Source organism: Anopheles marshallii, chromosome 2, assembly GCF_943734725.1.
Source record: "Anopheles marshallii chromosome 2, idAnoMarsDA_429_01, whole genome shotgun sequence".
Lineage (NCBI taxonomy): Eukaryota > Metazoa > Arthropoda > Insecta > Diptera > Culicidae > Anopheles > Anopheles marshallii.
In genome coordinates this window covers 28,406,129-28,429,111 of record NC_071326.1, presented here as the reverse complement: position 1 = coordinate 28,429,111, position 22,983 = coordinate 28,406,129, and the positions used below count along the sequence as shown (strand labels likewise).

Below are 22,983 nucleotides of genomic sequence, written 5' to 3'. Positions count from 1 at the left end.
GTCCATCCTTTCGCACGAAATGCCACTGCACAAAACCGCACAACATGCGATTTCCATCCGAAAACCTTACGCCCAGTGGGTGCGGAAACACGATTTAATTCAATTAAAAAACTTTTCCCCTTTTTCGCGCAGCACACGATGACGGTGCTGCCAACGCCGCTGGCGTTATCGTTTTGCCACGATCCACGAGCCCCAGAATGTTAGACTTCCGGGTTCCCTTGCTTTATCTACCTTCTTTCCCTTCTTACTGCATGTCCACGGGCGGGCGTGCACCCGTTTGCCGTGTAATGCATATTCGATTGGATGAAGAAGGAAGCAAATAAAGAGACCGCCTTCGCCAGAACCCTCAAAAGCATTCCACCGATGAAGTGCGGTCGGCGATGCGCATCAGTATTTGATTTTAAGTTTCTCCAAGTACATGTGTACTACGAGGTACTGCTGACGGTAGTGCGGCGTAGTGCTACGGAAAACATTTGAATATCGGGTGAAATATGCTGCACAGAAAAGTTCGCTTCCTTTTCCCAACCAATCGCTGTAAGCTATCGCATCAAACTAATTTCGAACTAATAAATTGATTGCTTGTTCTTATTGGTAAAAGTTGTGATATCACTCGCTTTGCATACTGTTTAGCCATTATCTTTGATGAGTTTGCAACGTAATGATGGTGCTTTATTCATGAGTATTTAAAAAAAATACTCAACTTGTCCGCCCTTCTCATATCCTTCATTGGACCGTGTTGAGAATTTTATTTGCCGTTATCTTAGACATTTTAATCACTAAAACAATGGCACGGGTCAGTGTGCTCACGCTCCATTTTACTTTCCTTTGCTATAACGATTGATGTTTATTGTACAAATGGATAAACTTGAACATGTTTAGTTTCAGCTGGACTTGCATGTTTATACCAGCACCCCATAATCAAAATTGTAATTACATATACGATCATCATAGTAGAACTTCCTCTGCCTCGCATTGATTTCGGGACTCTCTTTTATCCAGTTATTTCATCCATTCTATTCGATTGGGGGCACATCGTTGGGCACTTCACGAAAGAATGTATTTTTTCAGGTTTATGAACTTATGATAAATAATCAGCAATGTCTATACCATTCTTTGCATAGCTGACATCTTGAAGTTGACGTTTTATGCATCATCGTGCCCTCTCAATGTGATCGTTTATGTTTTCAATTTAACCGTGTAGCCCCATCAGCAGCATTAACCAACAGCTCAACTTGACCATTCAACCATTCGGTTGAACACCCTTCCTATGGTCTTCACACATCGTCCATCGACCAACTGTTACACTAATTTCTAGAATTTTCCCACACATCGTGCCCCATCAGTACGCACTCTGGTGATGCAAAATAGCGGAACGTTTTCCTACGTTCAACCTGACTAAGGAACACAAACACCTGCACTGCAACAACAACAAAATCATAAACAACAGCACTTTCACACTAGCGGGCGTGCAATTGAAACTATTTTGTACGTTCGGTTTCGCTGAGTTACTACGCACGCGTCTCCCTCTTCCAAACCTCCCATCGGTTGCGCAAGTTTCGAGTTCTATCTCGCACGCTAAAGTTTAACGTGCCCTAGCGTGCTGCATCGTTGCAACTTGGCCAGCAACCTTGCGGATTTGCAATCGTCCGAATTACAACTCGCAAACCGTCGCGGACTGCTCACAATTTTTGCCCACGTGCAACGTGCAAGTGTGTTGTACAACAATGCCACATTCTTGTTAGCAAAGGGAGGCTCAACTTTCCGTGCCACCAGCTTTCGCTAATGTGCTGTCCCTAGAGTGGGTGGAAGCGTTGGTATGTTCTCGAAATTGTAGAAGTTGATTGTGGCGTCACTTTAATCAGTTGTGTAGCCTGGTCATGTAGTTTAAGTGAATTGGTTTTATAGAATAGAAGAGTACATTTGGGTATTTTAGTGTGATTGTTTTCAATAAGAACATTCATATACTACGAAATACGCTCTTCAAACGCCTAAAAGTATGCTATAAAACTTCAACGATCACTTATGGTTTACGGAATTTCAGGAAAAAGCTTTGCACCTTTTTGGATTTTCTTTTTGAAATTTATCTGAAGACAAACAAAAGAATTGCTTATCTTAACACTGGATGGATGGCGTTCATAAATTTGAAACTTTGTATATCTTTAGACGTCATTATGTATATCACGGACATAATTTAACTCACTATAAATTCGCCAAGTAATGCTAGGAGGTCCGGAATAGATTTATAAATCCACTCCAACTTCAACCGGATTCAGTATGAATCCATGAGTGATTCGAAAAGATGGATCAACACTGGATTCGGAGTCATCGAAGCAATCGATGTACGATTTGATTCCGTATTACTCCGGAGTCGACTTCGGTTTTGACTCTGGATTACTCTGGAGCCAAATTTGGACTTGACTCCGAAATCTGGACTGACTCTGAAAAATATCCACCATATATTCCCTATATAACACCGGAGTCGACTTCAGTGGTGACTCGGTTGTTAACTCCGGTATATTCCGAAGAGTATTTATATTTGTATAGAAGTGTATGTATGTATGTATGTATTCAAATCCGGTGTTGATGCCACAGCCACAGTATTTAACATAGTACTCCACAATTTTCCATATTCGTTTAAATTATTGGGGTTTTCTGCAGTTTAAATTATTGGGGTTAAACATTGTAAGCGATAAAAGCTATCGATGCAACAGCCCTACAGCACAAACAAACGAAAAGGAATAAAATCCGGTATCGATAACAATCGAACAAACATACCAAATCGCTTTGATTTCCTGCGTTCCAACTGTTTGACTCTGCTTCCGCCAACTCGGGAAGCACGGTGCTTGTGGTGATATGCTTCCCGCACAGAATGATATTTGCATTAATGCAGTTAATGCGCATCTCGCTCTCTGAAGCTGCACGAGCAAACATACAAACACCGCGTCAAGCTTCATTAACGGCAATTAAATAGATATTTCCTCCTGCTTGCGCTCTTCAACCAAATTGCATCTCACCCAAAACTGCAAACGTTCGGCGGAGAGGGAAAAAAATCGTTCCACTCGAGCCGATGCTCCGGCAAGGATAATCAGAACGTTGGGAGTGTTTGTTAGACACGGGAGAGATTTCAGTGGGATGTGAGATGGGGGCCATTCCATTAACAACCTTCATTTACACAACACAAACACGAATCACTACATCGGGGACCGCAGCTGATAAATGGATGCGCATTTAGCGTACCGAATGTCAAATAAATTCGCTGCGTAAAAGTTAACGAAAGATGGTGGTGACTGCCTAGCTCAAAGTACACATTATCTGATTGCGATAGACACGTCTTGTTTGTCCTCTCTGTTGCGTAAAGAACAGTTTTATTTAGATTTACAAATATGATGCTCACCAATGGGGTACGGCAAGTTCTAACACAGTACTGTTTCTATACTCTCTCCATAGTCACCATGGACGCAGAATCGGAAGGAATTCCACCGGTTGCGACCGGTAGTGGCCAGACGTCCGCCACCACCGACACAGATTTTGACCTTGCGGCAAAACGAAAAATGTTCATGTCGCAACCCTCCACTGTGGCGATTCGCCGACAGCAAGCAGTCTGTGTACGACGGGCGCACAAAATCTACGGCACCAAAAAGAACCCGAACGTCATCCTGGACGGGTTGAACATGACGGTACCCAAAGGCTCGATGTAAGCATTGTACCGCTGCTCGTTTATTAGCTCGTGATTAATTATATTCCCTTTTTCCACCACCGTTGACCGCTAGCTATGGGCTGCTGGGTGCATCGGGCTGCGGTAAAACGACACTGCTCTCGTGTATTGTCGGTCGACGTAGACTGAATTCTGGCGAGATCTGGGTGCTTGGCGGACGGCCCGGTTCGCGCGGTTCCGGCGTACCAGGGCCACGCGTTGGTTACATGCCGCAGGAGGTGGCACTGTACGGTGAGTTCACCATTCGCGAAACGCTCATCTACTTCGGCTGGATCTACGGTATGACCACGGATCAGGTGGATGAAAAAACAGACTTCCTGTGCAAGCTGCTGCAGCTGCCGAATGCATCACGGTTCGTGAAAAATCTCTCCGGAGGCCAGCAGCGACGCATGAGTCTCGCGGCGGCCCTCTTGAACGAACCCGAGCTGCTCATCCTCGACGAACCCACCGTCGGTGTGGATCCGGTACTGCGACAAAGCATATGGGACCATCTGGTGGAGATCACCAAGTCCGGCAATACGACCGTCATCGTGACGACGCACTACATTGAGGAAACCCGACAGGCCCACGTGATCGGACTGATGCGTGGTGGCAAGTTTCTGGCGGAGGAGTCACCCGCGGATCTGTTAGCTCAGTACCAAGCGGAATCACTCGAGGACGTGTTCCTGAAGCTGTCAGTGCTGCAAAATATGGGCAAACGAAGACGTTCGTCGATCGCGCAAGAGGTCGTGGAGCATGTGCGCATACCGGCAATCAGCAATCCGGCGCTGGACCTTTCACCGGAAGAAGATCACGGCGAAATATCCGGAGAATTTGGCGACAATATATCCATGTCATCTCGGGGGCCTGATGCGGTTACGCCAGAAATTCAAGCACCTCCATTACCACCGGAAGAGGATACGAAGACACCGTTCGTTGACTACTTGAAGATCATCAAGCCCAACCACATGCGTGCTTTGATTTGGAAAAATTTCCTCTGGATGTGGCGTAACGTCGGGTATGTAGAAAGACTTTCCTAATTTTACTTGGGCAAACACATCACTTTACCCCCGTCTTACTAATCTTTCACAGCGTGATGGCTTTCATAATTGGATTACCGGTGGCACAGATCATTCTTTTCTGCTGGGCGATCGGACATGATCCCGTTGGGTTGAAGCTGGCTGTTGCAAACTACGAGCTGGAGGAGGCAGGCTTCGGACTCCAGGACTGCCCAGTTTACCCCGGATGCAACTATTCTTTGCTTAGCTGTCGGTACATGGAATATTTGAAAAATAGAAGCGTAGTAATAGTGAGTATCGAGAGCGAAGAGGCAGAGTGTTGCAGTATACTCACCTAGATATACTTCACAGGAGCTCTTTTCCACCGAAAGCGACGCGTTACAAGAAGTTAGCCGCGGAAAGGCGTGGGGTGCACTCGTGTTCGCTTCGAACTATTCCGATTCGCTCGTGGATCGAACCGAACGAGGCCGTGATGTGGACGATTTCACAGTAGACGCATCAAATCTTGCTGTTACCATGGATATGTCAAGTAGGACGACATCCTCCCAGTAGGCCGACACGTCTCTTACATTCTGTTCTTTGTCCTATTCACAGATCAACAGATAGGAACACTTCTCTACCGGGACATCCAGTACGCCTTCTTTGATTTTATCGAAAACATACTGACGGACTGTGACGTGAACCCATCGAACGGGCGAATTCCGTTCCAATGGAACAAACCCGTGTACGGTGATCGGACACCAAATTTCACCGACTTTGCCGCACCTGGTGTGATTCTCACGTAGGCACCAATACTCAGCAGAAGCGAGTGACAATGGGACTGTTAAGTTGTACATGTTTTCCCGTTTTATTTCCATTCACAGCATCATATTCTTCCTCTCGGTCGCGCTAACATCTGGCGCCATGTTGATCGAACGGAATGAAGGAATTCTGGAGCGTTGCCTTGTCTCTGGCATTACCGGTATCGAGATTCTTTTCTCCCACGTTACCACCCAGTTCCTGGTGATGTGCTTCCAGACAGCGCTCGTCATGGTGTTCAGCTTCTCCGTCTTTAACCTCACCAACCGAGGCGACATCGTGTGGGTTATACTGCTCACCATTCTGACCGGTCTCTGCGGCATGTGCTTCGGTGAGTATTGAAGTAAGCTTACCATCCGCAAAGTATCGCTGTACCAATATTGTCCGTCTTCACACAGGTTTCGTCGTATCCTGCTCCTGTGATAATGAACGTTCCGCTACGTATATGGCGATGGGTAGCTTCCTGCCGATCGTCATGCTGTGCGGCATCATCTGGCCGATCGAAGGCATGCATCCGCTCGTGCGTGTGTTCTCCGTCTTTCTGCCACTCACCAAATCGACCGAATCGTTACGCTCCATACTGCAGCGTGGCTGGCTAATCGAGGACCCGAACGTATACATCGGGTTCGCCTCGACCGCCATCTGGATCGTGATCTTCCTTACCATTAGTATACTGTTGCTCAAGTTCAAGAAGGGATAAGCTGCTTCAACCTTCAAAGGTTTCAGTTTTCAGCTAAATTTCGTGATGGTGGACATCGCTCCAATGAGCCCTACTGCCCACCAAATTGGGGTTGTTTAGTCAGACGGGGGTTTATATCTTAGGTTACTTTTCGTTTTTGGCTGGTCTAGAATACATTTCATTTGACGGAGGGTAGGTTATCTATCCTGACAGAAGAATGGAGGGAAGAACTGAAGCGTGCACTAGACGGTACCGGAATGGCATATCTCTTCGTAGGCAAATCGTGACCTCCAACAATACGGAGGTGTGCGTAGGTTAGCATGTCTATATTTATATCATTCACCATCGACCGTTCTCCTCATAACGTATGTCCCTACTCAGCATTCGGTAGCTTTGAATGTACGTTTACACTGTGCGTCTCAAATTACTCTTTTGGATAGATCGTACGAAAAGCGGGATAAGCGCATGTTTTGGTAGTTTAAGCAGGATAATGGAATTTAATAAACCAAACATCTATTTTAGCTGAATAGTGTTGAATATTCGATGGTCTTTTACTCTACAAAAAAACAAGTTTTGACTGCATTACACTGAGCTTTAGGTTGAAAAAATTCATTTAAAAGTATCCAACTCGCTTCTTTTTTGTTCCTTTATATTGTCCTACGGAGTGTGTAGACAGCATTATGCTTGTCAGGAAACGATATCGATGAAAGGATTGCTATAGTCTGGTATCTATCAATAATTCCATCTATTTTCACAATTTTCCACATTTGTTTGTAGTTTAATGTAAAAAGATTAATATTTTGGAGAGCAGCGTTACCCAACTTTTTTACATATTGTTACATTGATAATTTTACTGTCCATACCAAGCCATGCCCAACTTTCCAAAAGGCTACCATTTCATGCCAAAATCTATTCAGCTGTTCCAAATAGCTCGTCATATTCAATATATTGCTTCCGGTAGTTTCCACTACAAACGGAAGCCCATTCCCATTACCTACCCTACCTTAAGCGGGCGCTACATTTCAGCACATCAACAATAATTAATTCCAAGCGTCAATCGAGAGTGAGATGCGTATTCAATTAGAAATCCACATTACCATGGCTCATAACTTACTCACGAGCCGATACAATCCCACTCCATCATCCACGTCCTTCTAGAAAATGGTCGAAAAGACGCCCATTGGCCCCGTACCACCATGTCCCCCTTCAAAACCAAGAACGGGGACAATGTCCAATACCTGCCACCAATCGCGGTTGTACCATTTTCCAGCTATTAATTTACATCTGATTGAGCAATTGATTAATTGAAGTAGTAAACAGAGCGGAAAGCTACCCAGCCAGCATTGTCCTTCCCGTACCGTGTGCTGACCATTGCCGAAGGGAATTTTGCAAAACTTGCCCAGCAGGCAAAGGGTGCTGTGTGGTTTACTGTGCGGTTTTCCATACGGTGCGCCACGCTGCAGTATGTCTCATCGGTGTTTCCGCAAGGAAAGCAATGCGACCGCCATACCGCGTGTTGATGAAGCTCGATGAATATTGTATCAATGAAACAAAGGCTTACGGCTATTACGGTACTAAGTGACGAATGGCGACGTGCGACTAGCTCCCACGATAATGCTCGATGAACGGAGCAATGCTAACTCCCGTTGCTACCATTTACTCTACCCAGGTGGATTAAGCAACCTGGCAGGTTAAATAAATGTGTTGATAAATTAAATTTACCACACGCCGCAAAACAACAAAGCGAAAGCTGATTACAAAAACGGGACCCTATTTGCTAACTCCAAATATGTTTCTTCTTCATTTACTAACTCTCTTTCAGCGTACTTTTACTTGATGAGCTTTCCCCGGGAGGAATAATCGCCCATTTCGCCATCGCAATGTGTTTCGACGAAGAAATTTCGTGTGTGCATAAATTGTCGACCCAGGTTTCATTAAGTCTAAACTGGTGGTCTAGACCACGGAAACCTCAGGAATCGATTAAACGGTCCTATTTGTGGCGAGAACGACCGTTTGGCACCGTGTAGGTGACACATACCTCCACCACATCTTGCGCGGGTAGTGAAACAACGAATGCCTTACCACAAAGTACGCATGAAAGCATGGCTTTCCGGTAAGTTCCCCTGGTGTGCGGCAAGAAGCTCGAATTCTTGAACCGCCAGTGACACACCCATGTCGGAGAAATGGAGAAACCCGCTCCCTTCGGTGCGACCCAGCTGTGGAAAGTGTTCGCATTTATTAGTCAGCAGTTTTGTGGTTTCAGTGTAAAGCGCTCGAATCAATTAAATTGCTTCCCATCATTAGGCAGTGGTGGGAAGACATTTCCATACAATTTGTACGGGCGCAGGTTGCTGATATGATTTGATGAAACGGCATAACATATTAACGTGTAAGTTGTTATTAGCGGTTTTTAGAAGCATTTTGGCTCGGCACCGGCTCGAAACGTACCTCGTACGGCCTTGGAGGATTGTTTTAAATTTTGCACAATGGTTCCACAGGATTAATCAGAAGCTATGGACCTGTCACAAGGCAAGTCCATCAAAGCAGACAAATTGCATCAATGACAGTTATTCCCATGAACGCTAATGTTTGGAACTGACCATGGTTAACAACATTAACCGTTGCCAAGGAAACCCGTCCTGTATATATTGGATAGCTGTTGGACAACCAGTATCATACAGTCTTTTCGCTTGAATTCACCATGGTGTACAACGTAGCTTCAGCTTTCGACACACCCGCTACGAATAATTGGGACATCTTCAAACTCCAGCGTAAAATACTGCTCATCTTTGGGATCTGGCCTGCGGATCGTTTGACACGCCGTTGGTATATGAAAGTGTTTATTACCATCAACCTAATAACACTCGCCATCTGTGTAGCGGGCGAGTTTCTTCACGGACTTTACACCTACCGGGACGGTGATCTAAGTGAAACTATCGAATGCATTTGTCCAACAGTCTCACGTATTTCGGGTTGCTTACGTATGGTATTTTATCTAATTAATGAAGAAAAAATAGACAAAGTGCTCAATAACATTCGCCAGGTGTTAAAAGGTAAGTGAGAGGATGGCAGAATTCTTCGTAGTTTGCGTTATGTGCACATCGATAACATGTGTCGTACTGGTTGCATACTAACAGGCTTGTTTGTAATGTAGCACTCCTGCAGTGCTGCAAACTAAACGCCTAAAGGCATGCAATTTGCAATACAAAAACTCTCTTGCAGTCCAACAAGCAGTACAGAACTATTTGTCAATCAATTGTACTCACTTTAGCTAATCATCCACGCGAAAATGATGTAACGAAACGGATGGTCACTCTGGGGCAACAGTTTACTTTCTATTTGTTTCTGATGATGTTCTTTGCCGCCTTTCTGTACGGACTGACACCCTTTCTCTTTATGGCCTACAATTGGTTCCAGGGGCAGAGACCGTTGGTAAAACTGCTGCCATTCAAGCTAGCGTAAGCGTACAGTTTAAAACATTACCAAATCTACTACTTTCGTAATGCTCTCGTACCATTCGCAGATTACCCTTTGATTCGCAGAATTCCTTCTGTTTCGTTTTAACAACCATATTTTTAAACTACGCCTCCGCTCCTACCATAACTTCACAAACGGGTAGTGATGCACTGTTTAGTGGCGTTTGTCTTTACCTTTACGGACAGTTTCAAGCTATCAAGCTGGAGGTGGAAGCTCTCTCTGCGACACTTGATAATAGCTTGTCGAAAGGTTCTTTTGCCGAAACGCGACGTATAAATAACGAACTAAGGCGCATCAGCAAGCGACACCAAGAAATTATTGATCTAGTAGCAGAAGTTCGGAGTGCGTTTACACCAAACGTTCTGCTTGTCTACACGGCTACAGCCATCATCATGTGCATCGTCTGCGTAGCAATGCTTGTGGTACGCGAGCAGTACATTAAAAAAAAGCACATTTCGTTCTAATGTATGTCTTCCTCCGTTGCACAGGTAGAAGGAGTGTATAAGCTAACCTACTTACCATACGCATTTGCCGAGTTAATCTTGCTGTTTTTGTACTCGTACAGTGGTACAATCATCCGTGATTCGGTACATTCTAGGATGGCAAAGGTTTAAAGAATTCATTACCCTAATCCAGTGTTTCATCTTCCAGAGTGAAGCCGTTCAAACGGTGGCGTACAATTTCCCATGGTATCGATTCGACCACAACACACGTCACCTTATTCAAATGATGATGATTAGAGCGCAATACGGATCGAACGTTGACGTGCCGTTCTTCGAAACTTCTATGGCAAGCTTTTCGGTAGTGAGTAACAGATCATGACGGTTGCAAACCGTACGATTTTTACAGTTTTCTTCTCATTCCAGATCGTTCGTACAGCTTCTTCATACATTACTTTAATGAAATCCTTCTTGTGATTCCACGCCGACCCATTTACGTTTGAGCTTCAACTTTCATCAATATTCATGGACTATAAATAATCTGTGGCAGTTTTACAACGCCAAAGGTCACCCTTTGTTCCTTCGCTCACGCTTTGTTTCCACAAAACACCCGCACGCGCAAAGAATCGGAAAATCTATATCATTAGTATAATTAGGACACCGTCACTGTACCTTGCTGAGATTTTATCAACAAAAAGGTATCGTGCGACTCGCAAAACACCCCCCCTCCCCACGGTGTACCTTAGACGGTGGACATTTTACGGCATCACGTCAAGATGCACTTGCATCGAAAACATGAGGACTTGTCAGGAACGTCGACGGTACTCACCACTCGCGTGGCAGTAGGGAAAGTTAATTACGGCAAGCTTAATGAGTCTAATAAAAGATGTTAATTGCTAGAACTAAAGCGCGCGTACGTACCCTTTACAGCATGTGCTTTCATCTTGAAATGCCATCCCTTAAGACGCTGGCCATGCGAAAGAACCACTGGAATACTTTTGGTCACGATAGGTACACCTTCACCGGAACGCCAGGTTCTGGTGCCAGGTTTGGATTGTGCCGCACAGAATTGCTCTCATGCATGGTTTTTAGCGGTTCGCTCATCGTACAGCACCACTTAAAATATGCTTTTGCCCGTTCCGGAGAAGGCTTTTGCAGACAAGAGTCTTTACATTTGTGGTTATTGCAAGTGCGGCAGAGTATGAGCGAAAGTGCCTGGAAACTATGCCTTGCAGTTTATCGAAGGTAACAATAGCTGGCTGTCGTTCGGTTGGCATTTTACATCAGCAGTAACCCTTTTCCGGATTGTGGTCCTCAGCGACATACAACGCACCCCATCTGAGGAACCCACTGCAACATATGGTACAAAATACTTAACCAGATTAGCTTGCAATTGATTCAATTCAGCTAGAAAATTGAGTTTTGCACAATTCCGATCACTGCCCTCGATCTGCCACTCAGTCGAAAGGGGATTTTCTTGCACATCGTACACCGTTTGTGTAAATGCTTTACATTGCGGTATGCTCAAATTACCACCCTCTGCTCCAAGTTTTGCCTTCTATCCTATTTTCTTCTGTTTGGTTTCCACTTCGAAAAGCTAAGAAAAGTTCATTTGCTGCTTTGAAGTAGAATCATAAAATAAACACCCTCTTTCTCGTGAAAAAATATCTACAATGCGGTTGCAAAACGAATGTACGTAATGGCATTGGAACAAAGTTAGTTAGTACCGTTCAATAATAAACATAGACGTGGCTGCAATTACGTTGCTTTGTTCTGTTTTTTTTCTGCGGGTCTGAAACAACATTAAATAACTTTATTATAGACGGAAAGGTGAGGAATTATACCAAAGACAAATTATATATGTCCTACAGATATAGCAAATTGCATCAATAACTAACCATACCATACCAATAACGACGGGTCGTTCAAATCGGAAGTCGACTCTCATAAGGTTCATGAATTCTCATGATACTCACGAATACTCAAAGTTTCGCTAGTAATGAAATGTCACACGGTGTGTCATGTGTTTAATGAAAATCTTTGAAAGTTTCTACTTCCTTATTTCCTCCGGATCACTTATCAAACTTGGGCTTGGGAGTGGTGATCAGTTGCTTCGAAAGCTGCTGGAAGACTACCTTGAAGGGAACACAGCATCTACAGCATGGGATAATCAGGCTTCGTCATCGTCTGAGTGTACAGTTCTCGTGACTTTCCAAAAGGGGGGCCAAAGGTCCCAAACCAATAGGATTATGCTTGCACACTTTCACGACTCACTTGTCATCCTGATCGCTAATAACCCATCCATTGTGATCATATTTTTCCCTCCGTTCAATATTCAAACTTTCGCAGGAACGTTTAATCATCATGCTACTCATCGTTCACTGCACTCTTCCATGTTGTTTTCCGATGTCCCATTGAGAGCGTTAAGGTCTATCGCGGTGCTTGCGCTAAATCAAGTTGGGGTGAAGCCATTTTATCTCATTGTCGTAAAACTGACAGTGTGTAAATAATATTCTGGAAACTACTTCTACCCAAATTTACAGCCTTCTTTATCCGTTATGGGACACCTTTTAACAGTGTTAATTGTAATAGCTCTACGTTCAAATTTTTCAATCTATTGCCACTAATATTGTTCCAGACAACTTTCCGTTTCTACAGTATGGTTCCTTCACAAAACCATTGCACCATCAATGGAAACGCCCAAACATGTCACATCAATTTCATCACCTTCTGGTCACCGATTCGCGCAATCAACGCAGCATCCTTCATTTCTTTTCGAAGCATTAATCACGCAAACTTTCCAGCTGCTGCAAACAAAACATCAAATAACATAAGTTAGCTAGTAACGGACCGGGCAGGGAGGAAAAACCAGCCACCAAAACCGTTGCGTCACCGACTGCCATCGTATGATCGCTAATGAGAATCATATATCTGCGACACGCGTCACCGATTTTCCAAAGCTTTTCGTTTTTGCCTACTTCCCCAAAGTCAACCAACTTTCCCACCTTATGTGATCTGTAAGAGGGACAAAAAGGGGAGAGAAAATAAAATCATCGCACGTGTACTGATCGTCACCGTATGCCCTTGTGCCGTTCTTTGCTTTCCAACCCAATAGAACACATTTTCACTTTACCCTCAAACGGTCCACCCAATGGGGTGTTCTTACGTTGCGGCAGTGACACTAGCGCTTCACATCGGACCAGACATCTTCGGCTATTCATTCACCATTATGAACCATTTTTTATCCTTTATAACTTCACCACGCACAACGAACTAACTGCAGGTGGTAGATTCAGGAGCGCTCCGGGTCCACCCGGTGTTTGTTACATTTGCAAAACATCCACTCCACAAATTTTCTCCTCAACTCCGTTAAGGTGGAACCGTGACGCAAGACGATGGCAGCACCAGAATGTTGTTTACTCCCTGCACCATCCGCCCACATCGAGATGAGATGGGAAAATAATGATACGAGGCAAAAAGTGTCGATTTCGAACGAAATATGTTTCACCCACGCGCGCCAAGGTTTTGCGTCCGCACCCGTATCGTGCATGCGGCGAGATGCTATCCCACTTGGCGTGGAAATAAATGTGCATATATTTAACCGCCGGCCGGTTACGGCATGAACGCATAAAATGTCCTTAAACATTTGCCCGGCAGGAGACAAAAAGAATATCTCCCGGCATTCGGCGTTCGGAGCAAAAAGCATACGTGGTGGAGTTGATGAAGCAGTAATCACAGAGTGGGTCATTGAAGATGAATGTAGTTCAATCGAACGGAGCATAAAATAGAATCAAGCCGGTTAGAGTGCTCAAATGTTATCCGGCCTGATCTCTAGTTGGAATCGAATTCAGCCCGATGTCGAATTGGGCGGGAGGTTGCCGATCTACAACCAAAACGTACCCTAACGCTCGCAATACGGCAAACTCCCAGACATAAAAAAGCCCCATCAGCTGAGGCCATGGAAAACATTTATCTTTCTTCGCCTCCTTACCGATGACAAGAGAAAATTCTACTCCCAAGCAGTTCGCAATTGCATTTCAGCAGTAAAAAAAAACAGCTTTCTGGGTTACTTTTGGCATGGGGACCACCCAGACCCCATCGGTCAACACGGCGTAGGCGACAGTCTCTAGTAGCTCTGGTTTATTTTACGTGTGTGGACATAAGTTTTTACTACTGGCCAGTGTCCTGTTTCAATTAGCCAAGCCAACCGGCAGTGGGTTTGCCAGGTCTGCCGGAGAACGAAACGAGTCCGACTGTATGTGAGACAACCGCTTCATAACACTAACCCCTAAGTCACTTTTCTCTCTCAATTTTTTTTTTTTATTAGACCAAGAAACGAGTGGCCTTCCCCAAAGCTGGTGAGTCGTCATGTAACTGGATAGTTTGCTATTGACCGTGAGCGTACTGTAAGCATCCTCTTGGGTAATAAAATACCGTCACTGTATCCTGCCAACTAATCGCGTCCACTGCACGCGCACTGTCATCTTCTGCACACTCACGACGGCATGGAAGTGCTCGTGTCGCATGATTAAAATCGGATTGTCTTTGATTAATTATGGACCCTAGCAGGGTGGATCGGGAGAATAAATTAATCAACATCCAGAACCTCATTCCATCCATCCGGGTGTACTAATTTCGCTCGAATGCAAGAAGATGATGCGCGTTAGCAGTTGGTTGGTTATGCAAAATTGTTTACTTGCTACTGTCACATACTGTACTCTATCGTCAGCGCACATCTGTGTATACAACGACATATTATCCTTACAAAGTATACGATAGTTCAGGATTTTTTTTTTGGCACACTACCTAATTAGTGCATTGCGCCAACAATTGTCATTATCAACATGGGATTAAAATAAAGAGAAACAATTTTGTCTTGGTAGTCAACCTTTAGGCGTTTACAAACTTACTTCGCATCAGCATGTATAAATAGCACGAAAGTATGCAAATCGCAAAACAAAACGATGTTTGCGTTGGAAAATGATACCAACATCTTATGTCACTCTAACTCATGTCAGGATCATTTCAAATATTTAACATTTCAATTTTTATTTCTTATACAATGTATGCTTTTATGGCTCCTTCCTACTGACTACAGTTTGATGTATTGGCTCTGTTTGACTTTCGCTTTCCTAATATCTCTAACAGCACACTTCCTTATTATCCGGCAGGTGTTATTTTTGCGCTGAAAATTTCTTGCTCATGCATATTTAACATCGAGTTTGGAAAGCTGTTTGTTTCCTTGTTTCAGCAAAATCAACCACAGAGCCGATCAATCTAATGCTCATTAGCTCAAGCCACATTATCGTACATCGAACATTTACCACGCAGTATCAGTGTACTCTTTTTAACGTCCGCGCTCGTTCGTTACACGGCCATTAATCTTGGGCGCAAGAATTACGCCCTTCATCGAGCTGTACCATTTTACTCCGGAACACACTGCTTGACGAACCGCTCGAACGCACTAACTAATGATTGATGAATGCTGATGATTGATACATCCCAAATGGTTTCAATCGCTTGCAGTGCAAAATTAAATTTGTGGCATTGTGCAATTCTAGAAAACGCACACACACACACATCAATTAACCGCTCGATCTGTCACAATTTTCATGGAAAGAACTAATGCCAGTTCCAGCAGTGGTTTAGCAGCGTACCGCGTTGAAAAAATGCTAAGCTGCCGCTGTAATGTTCCGCAGCCAGTGAAAAACTGTTTCACGAACCGTGCCCTCGTTACCAGTGCTGCACTGCACACAGCTGTGCAAATATTGAACTTTCCGAGATGTTTCGCCCCGTTTGCTGGAGCTTTTTCCTCGAAACGTTGGTACGTTTCTTCGGAGCGGTAAAGTGTGGGAGGTGTGTGTGTGTGTGTGCAGCAAGAAAAGGACTGGCCAGTTAGTAGTCTGTCTCTGGTTCTGATTTCCTGGTACGGTAACATCAAATACCCACCACAGAAAGTGCTCTATTTACGTTAGATAAGTTAAAATCATCGAAGCGGTCTCGACTGCCACTGGATTAGAGGTTCATGTCGGCCCTGGTGCGATGAAGTTAGTGATGCAACCTGATTCAACATAGATAATGTGCTCACGAAAGAGTAGTGAAAAGTTCCGACCGTCAGCAATCCAGTGCTGATAAAACAATCAGCTGACATACGCGTTATTTTGCTATAATATTATCCCGGAAAGTGAGAAAGTTCTCAACGTTTTGCAATACGGTTGAACTAGACTAATGCCCTCGCAGATTCTTTTGTTGAACTTAATTCTGATCGTGTTTTAAACTCCGATCGGTTACATTCAGTTTTGATCCGCAAAGAAATTTAAAAAGTAATAGGAGACAAAAAAACCAGTTCGATTTGGATTAGTAACAAACGTCCATTCACTTATTCCGTTGCAAAAACTAACCAACTGACCATCATGAGTAAATATCTCGTTTACAATGGCTTGTACAGTGGTTCATTTCTTCAAGCAACTCCAACATCTCCTGAAACTACTTCAAATCTTCATCAAAATGGAACATCTTCAAACTGCAACGTCCAATTATAATTAGATGCTGTACGCCAAATCATTTAAGATATTTTTAGTATATGAAGGCTCTATGGGTACTTAGTCTGGTAACGCTTGACAACTACTTTGTGTGGATGAATCTTTCCATTGTGTTGATCCATTTGCCCAGCCTGATTTCGTCTTTCTGGATTCTTGTCTGTCTCTCTCTCTCTCTCTCTCTCTCTCTCTCTCTTTATCTCTCTCTCTCTCTATCTTCTTGATATAACGGTCCATTAGATCATATAATTTCTGGCTTACTAGACTTATTTCACCACATAGCCAACTACGTGCTAAAGTCAACAACTACAGATTATCGTCAGTCCTTGCTACGGAGGATTGGTTCGGATGCAATTTTTTACCAGTCCTGCTGTGTGAAGACCGATGACGATACCAATACCCCACCAGGCCGCCCCGTTTTTGTTGCGTGTGTGTTTTATTCTAATCAACGGACCGAAATTCGAAAACATTCTTAACAGCTTCAACAGCATTATGCAAAGTAAGTGAGACCGATTGCATACTTTTAGGCGTTTATAAACATGTCCAAACGTACGCCAGATGGTTGTTTTGATGACGTCAGTATGCTGGTGTTTTTCAAACTGAATTGTAATCGTAAAAAGCCTTTAAATAGTACCATTACTATTAAATTCACTTACGTTCCCAACACTGGCCAATGTTCCCCACACGATAAGTGTACAAATGAGTTGTAGTCGTACAGTGATACTAAAATCTTCAACTCGGTGTAGCATACAACAGTATTAACCATGTTCAACTGTTTCAACACTCTATGCAAGCATTCAACCAACTCCCTAGCTTATTTCTTTCAGAACGAAGACGTTCGACTTTCCATTGCATCGTTTTGACCACAACATCCACTTGCTCACCCAAAAGATAATGCTAAGAGCTTATCGTGGATGTAACGGTGATGTTCCAATCTTCAATACATCACCGACTACCTTTAGACGGTGGTATCAAGGTGTAGATACACTCATAAAACATTACAATACAGTTAACAATTTCACTTTCAATAACTTCAGATGGTTCGCTCAGGCAAATCGAACTTCGCATTAAAGAAATCTATGCTGTAATACAAAGTATCAAGCATAAGGTGTTTAAAGTAGTGGCATTAGAAGTGGTATCAAGTATAAGGTGATGATGCCAATCGATGAACTGTGTCTTATGGTACTTTTGCCATATCCTATCAACCTATCTACTATTATTTACTGGAAACAAACTGGTTGATATTATTCTACGAAAAAAAACGGTACCGGACAACGCTGAGATCCTGCACACATTCTGTTGAAACTATTCTCATTTGACACACTAAAAGCTTTGCAATTACGTCAATTGGGAAAGGCTTCATCACAATTGATTCTGCATCCTGCAAAAGCTTCAGAAAATTAAAAGGCTAGGAGACATTGAGCAATTGCTTTCGAAACGAATCAATCTGCGACTAACATACGATTTGTAAATACATGCCATCTGGCAATACATGTCTCCAAATGTAATGTCGTCACTTGGCCACGAAAAAAAGCCCCTATAAGTTATGATTATCAGATTGCAGCTATAACTGTTCCTTGTAGTAACGAATCTCGTAACCTCGGAGTGCTTCTCGATAGCAGACTGACACTTCCACAACACTTCGACTTGACAATTTCTAATGCTTTGCGTGTACTAGGTTTTGTCCTTAGTGTTTGTAAAGGTTTTAAGAATCCATTTTGTTTGAAATCACTGTTCTGTTCGTTAGTTTGTCCCGTCATTAAGTTTGCTTTTATAGTCTGGTCACCGCTACAACAAGATAGCATTGTTAGTATTGAAGCTATTCAGTGGAAACTTACAAAAATACTATTTTATCGATTACGTTAGTCCAGCAATGTCTCCAGTCCTAACTACCGGGCTAGATGTTTGCTTTTTGGACTAGAATCGTTCGAAAATATAAAAATGATGGCACAATGCATTTTCCTCCGTAAGATTATTTTAGGAAGTATTGCCGCTCTGTATATTCTTAGTAAAATTAACTTTCTAGCTCCAGGTAGACAGTTGAGAGGAAGACTATTTTTACGGCCTGATTTTAGATCTACAACACATAGCGCTAATGACCCTATAATTCAAATGACGGCGACATTTAATAACGTAAGTCATTAAATTATACTGGATATGACGGATAACCAAGTTAAGAATCGTTTCAGACAAGTTTTATGACGATCTCTATGGCTTACTTATGTGTTTTATTGTTATGTAGGCAATCTATGCTGGATAACTTAATTATGCGAATAAACAAATTTAAAATATCCTAATTACTGCCATTTTAATTAAATTTTCAAATGAGATTTTGTGCTGAAATGTGGTGATGTATGGTTCCCTTCCCTAATGTAAGATTGCCTATCCCGACCTATTCAAATGATGCTCAGTACTCTGGAACACATTTTCTCGGATCGACTGAGTACTGAAGTGGCACCCATTGTGCCAAGCTCACGTATCACGAACAATGATATTCTTAGCGCATTCTATCACTTATAGGTTCACCATCATCAACCTTTCATCTCAGTGGCCTGATCTGTCAACGGCAGGACCATCCACATAAGACCGCACAAAGATCAGAACACAATGAAAGCGAAACACAAATGGAGCTGGTGGATGTTGGCACCGAGAACAAACACACAAAAAAAACACTAAAAAAGTAAGCTCACCTCACTGTGTCGGAAAGCTCCAGTCGACACACATTAGCATTGCAATACGCAGCGTACACCGTACCACAACCATCACCGCTGCCGCTGCGAATCGGACAAAAGATTTTAATTATATGCCTTAATGAGTCTAATAAAAGAAGATAATTATCTATGCAAAATCGACCGTCTGTGTGCTCCGCACATGCTGCCACTGTCTGTGGGCAGTATGTGGAAAATGAGATAACCATAAAGCTGGCAATCGGCACTACCGTACGGTAAGGCTATTTTTTTTACTTTCCCTTTATCCGGGCACCAAATGGGTGGGACTGGTGCTAGCGCGAATCAAAAGAACACATCAGGATCTCACCGTTCACCATTTCATTTCGTCCGCTTTTTATTGTAGTTTTGCCTTCAGTTACCCATAATTGGTATGATTAGCAGCATGGGGTTGTTTTTTTTCTATGCAACTAAGGCTCGGCGAGGTAGAAAATCGAATTGAATGAAATAAATCATGCTTTTACTATCTTTTGTTTTCCCTTTTTTTCTTTACTAAGCACACTCTAGCGTGTTGCTCACCGTGGTCTTCCTTTTGAGGACATTTTCAATTAAAAAATTAATCTTCTTTCTTGCTAATTGAACATATGCAGAACACATTGTTTAAGGAGCGGTGAGCTACTTCCGTTCTTTAATAAAATCATATATTTTACTACCTGCCACAACCACACACACACACAGTATTTTGCAAGTAGGTAATTTATGCAAAACAAGTTTAATCCTTAAACTGCTGTCCAGTTCCAGTCGGGTGAACACGGCTAGAATAACAACCGTGTTGTTGTAAGATTATTCACACCGATGTGAAGTTGTGGATAGAAATATAAAAAAATACTACACACACAACGCACATAGCGATGGGCCCGAGTGACCCATCTGTCTTCGGTAGAACTACCTCCCCTCCCCCTTCGCTACCTCCTTTCACTTCCACTTCACCATCACCAGCTGGTTCATATTCATTAGGTGCAATCATTCTTCTCGGCCGGTCAGCACTGCACTGCCCGGCCAATTACTGCCATCACTGATAGTCTCTATCTCCCGCTCCCAAACTGGCAACATTGCCCTGCTCGGCGATCCTGTCACCGATAATCTTTTGTTGCAATTTGTTCGGCACCGCTGAGCACCGGCCGACATCTTAAGCTTCTGGTGCACCGATTGTAATTCAACCCTTCCGTACGGCAATGCACCGGCAGATGCACCACAATGTCTGCAGGGATAGTAATAGGGTACGCCGCAGAGCAGCCTGATTTGCTAAGACGATAATCCATCGGTAAGTTACGGTGCTACTTACGGGGCCAAAGCTGCGGCACAAACACACACACACATACAAACAGCGCAACTAAAAGCACTGGCAAGCGCCAGAAGTCACAAGTCGCGCCGAGAATTCGGAATGGGCAGGGGCACACGTGTGTAAATTGTTAATAGCTGCCGTGATAAGTGTTGCCTGGCTCACCGATCCGATCTCGTGCCGGTGTCGTGACCACCATCATCATCGTTAGCAGCACGGTGGTAAACGGGCAATAGGGGGTACGGGGCAAAACGGTAAGGACCTGGGCGCGAATCGGTACAAACGTATGGACGCTGCATTCCACCTGACCAGCGAACCATATAAATATTTCATGTTTCCGTTAATCTCTTCCGTGGCCAACGTCGTCCGTGTGGGACCTTGCGCCTCACCAACCACACCAACCGTTCATACGCGTGCACACGAAGGATGCGATACGTGGGAGTGTAAGATTGAGTGAGTGGTCCGAGTGTACGCCCCACCCTGTCGCAATGGAGCTTTGTTTGCTTTGGTCTCCGATATTTACTGAGCCGACCATCAATCACGCCAACGGGCGACAGGATCTTTTGACTCTCGCCTGTCACCTCCATGTTTGCCTGCCGTGCCGTCTTGTGCGAAGCTCCCCCGAAAGGGCTCACATGCACATACGTCCTGCAGCTAGACACGTGCCTGCCGGAATCAACCGCGGACACAAACACTTCTTCGAGACAGATGCCACCCATCCCTGCTACATGCCGTCCGAAATTAGCAAACCAAGCCGACATGGTGGAAGGAATTGGGGCTGTACCGAAGCGTAAACCGAAACTATGCGTGCGCCGTACAGGAATGCAAGATGATGAATTATGTTGACGTCCGGTCGGGCAATATCAAGCCAATGCTGGCAATAACAATCATAACTGAGCCGTAAAATGGATAAAGGAATAAATATTCATACCTGATTATCATATAAATAAATTCATAAATTCATCAAAACAGCAACATCATGGGCACGCTTAATGGACATCCATCGCTGGGATATGGCGGCGGAGTATCGCATGCAACACGTCCCCGTCCCACGTTCGATTGCCAAAGTGCATCTGCAGCTGACCCGTGTGACCATCAATACCGATTTTAATTGCTTCTGGAAAACGGCATCATCCACCGGGATGCACCGTCTTACGGATGCTGCTCCGGAAGGGCTCGACACGGACGACCAGCTTTCGGACAGGGCAGTAATTTAATTAAACACATTCAAGATGCGCTGCTGCTTCTGCACTTCCTTGCGAAAGGAGCGAGACATATTGACAGGTACTGCGCATGGTACACAATGTTGGAAATGAATAACTTCTCGACCAGGATGGGATTACACGCCTGCCCGATCGTTTCAACCTGTTTTGCGAGTAATGTAATCTAAACTGCAGGTTCTATCAACAAGCAACACTCAGCCTTTGATATAATGAAACATTTAAGTTATACACCGTGTCACCTCATTTAAGCCGACGATTATGGTTTTCTGGCCGCTAGGGTGCTGGCTGCTAACCGGGTTTTCTACGGTCTGAGGAAACTTCTCTACTCAATACACCTGTCGCGACGAACGAAGCTGGGACTACATAGAACTTATATAGTACCTGTATTCACATAAGCCTCTGAGCCACGGGCATTGTCCATGACTGACAAAAAACCCTCTTAACCGCGTTCAAGAAGAAGATGCTCCTAAGCAATTTTTAATACCGTATGTCTGGAAGGACACGTCATGAGAAAGACACCGGACGACCCAGCACGTAAAATCCTTTTAGGTCATCCACATGGACGTGGTAGACCCATATTGAGATGGAGTGATGGCGTTGATGCGTCCGCCAGAAAGGTCGGGATAATGGATTGGCAGACGAATGTGCTCGACCGTGAGCGGTTTAGAGGATTTTAGCAGCAAGCCAAGACCGCGAAGCAGTTGTATTGCCTGATAAGTAAGTAATTAAGTAGTAGACCGTGTCTTTTAACCGCAAGCATAAGCTACATATGTCACAGATAACAACAGGTGTAACAATCGCTTTAGAGACTGAAGTAAGATTATTGAAGAAATTAAATAGTCGAATAAAAATGTGCTTGTTTGAATACTTAATAAAACAATTAATAATAGTTAATAAACAAAATTAAGATAGCAAAATACCACAAATACCGCCATAATAGAATAATAATTAAGTAAAGTTAAGATGAACGAAAACTAGTATATGAATTAAGAAGCATTAAACTAAACATGAACTATACATGAATTATCTGAATCAATCATTAACAAAAGTATGCCATTTTTTGTTTCAGATTACTCTATAAGTTGATTACTCATATCCACTCTCGC

The 22,983-nt window shown here is 43.7% G+C and overlaps 2 protein-coding genes across 3 annotated transcripts; both read left to right on the top strand.

Moving 5' to 3' along the window:
* The first annotated feature begins 3,452 nt into the window (after positions 1-3,452).
* Positions 3,453-6,211, top strand: LOC128707116 (ABC transporter G family member 23). 2 transcript variants are annotated; one of them, XM_053802062.1, is made up of 7 exons: positions 3,453-3,694; positions 3,771-4,712; positions 4,787-5,003; positions 5,065-5,242; positions 5,308-5,494; positions 5,577-5,842; positions 5,910-6,211. In XM_053802062.1, exons 1-7 carry the CDS (start codon positions 3,453-3,455, stop codon positions 6,209-6,211), a joined length of 2,334 nt encoding a protein of 777 aa, XP_053658037.1. The 2 variants fall into 2 exon arrangements, with proteins under 2 accessions (XP_053658037.1, XP_053658038.1); XM_053802063.1 differs by having other exon boundaries at positions 3,552-3,694; positions 4,787-5,029; positions 5,085-5,242.
* A 3,330-nt stretch (positions 6,212-9,541) lies between these two features.
* On the top strand, positions 9,542-10,584 carry LOC128717817 (odorant receptor 22c-like). Its single transcript, XM_053811490.1, is given in 4 exon segments — positions 9,542-9,648; positions 9,714-10,254; positions 10,319-10,471; positions 10,534-10,584. Coding segments are annotated over 4 exon segments (852 nt in total).
* The last annotated feature ends 12,399 nt before the right edge of the window (positions 10,585-22,983 follow it).

Bases quoted from the DNA above. Each gene is read 5' to 3' on its own strand.
- LOC128707116 (XM_053802062.1), top strand. From the start codon at position 3,453: ATGGACGCAGAATCGGAAGGAATTCCACCGGTTGCGACCGGTAGTGGC. The intron at 5,243-5,307 runs GTAGGACGACAT...TCCTATTCACAG, and splicing joins TGTTACCATGGATATGTCAA to ATCAACAGATAGGAACACTT. The intron at 5,495-5,576 runs GTAGGCACCAAT...TTCCATTCACAG, and splicing joins GCACCTGGTGTGATTCTCAC to CATCATATTCTTCCTCTCGG.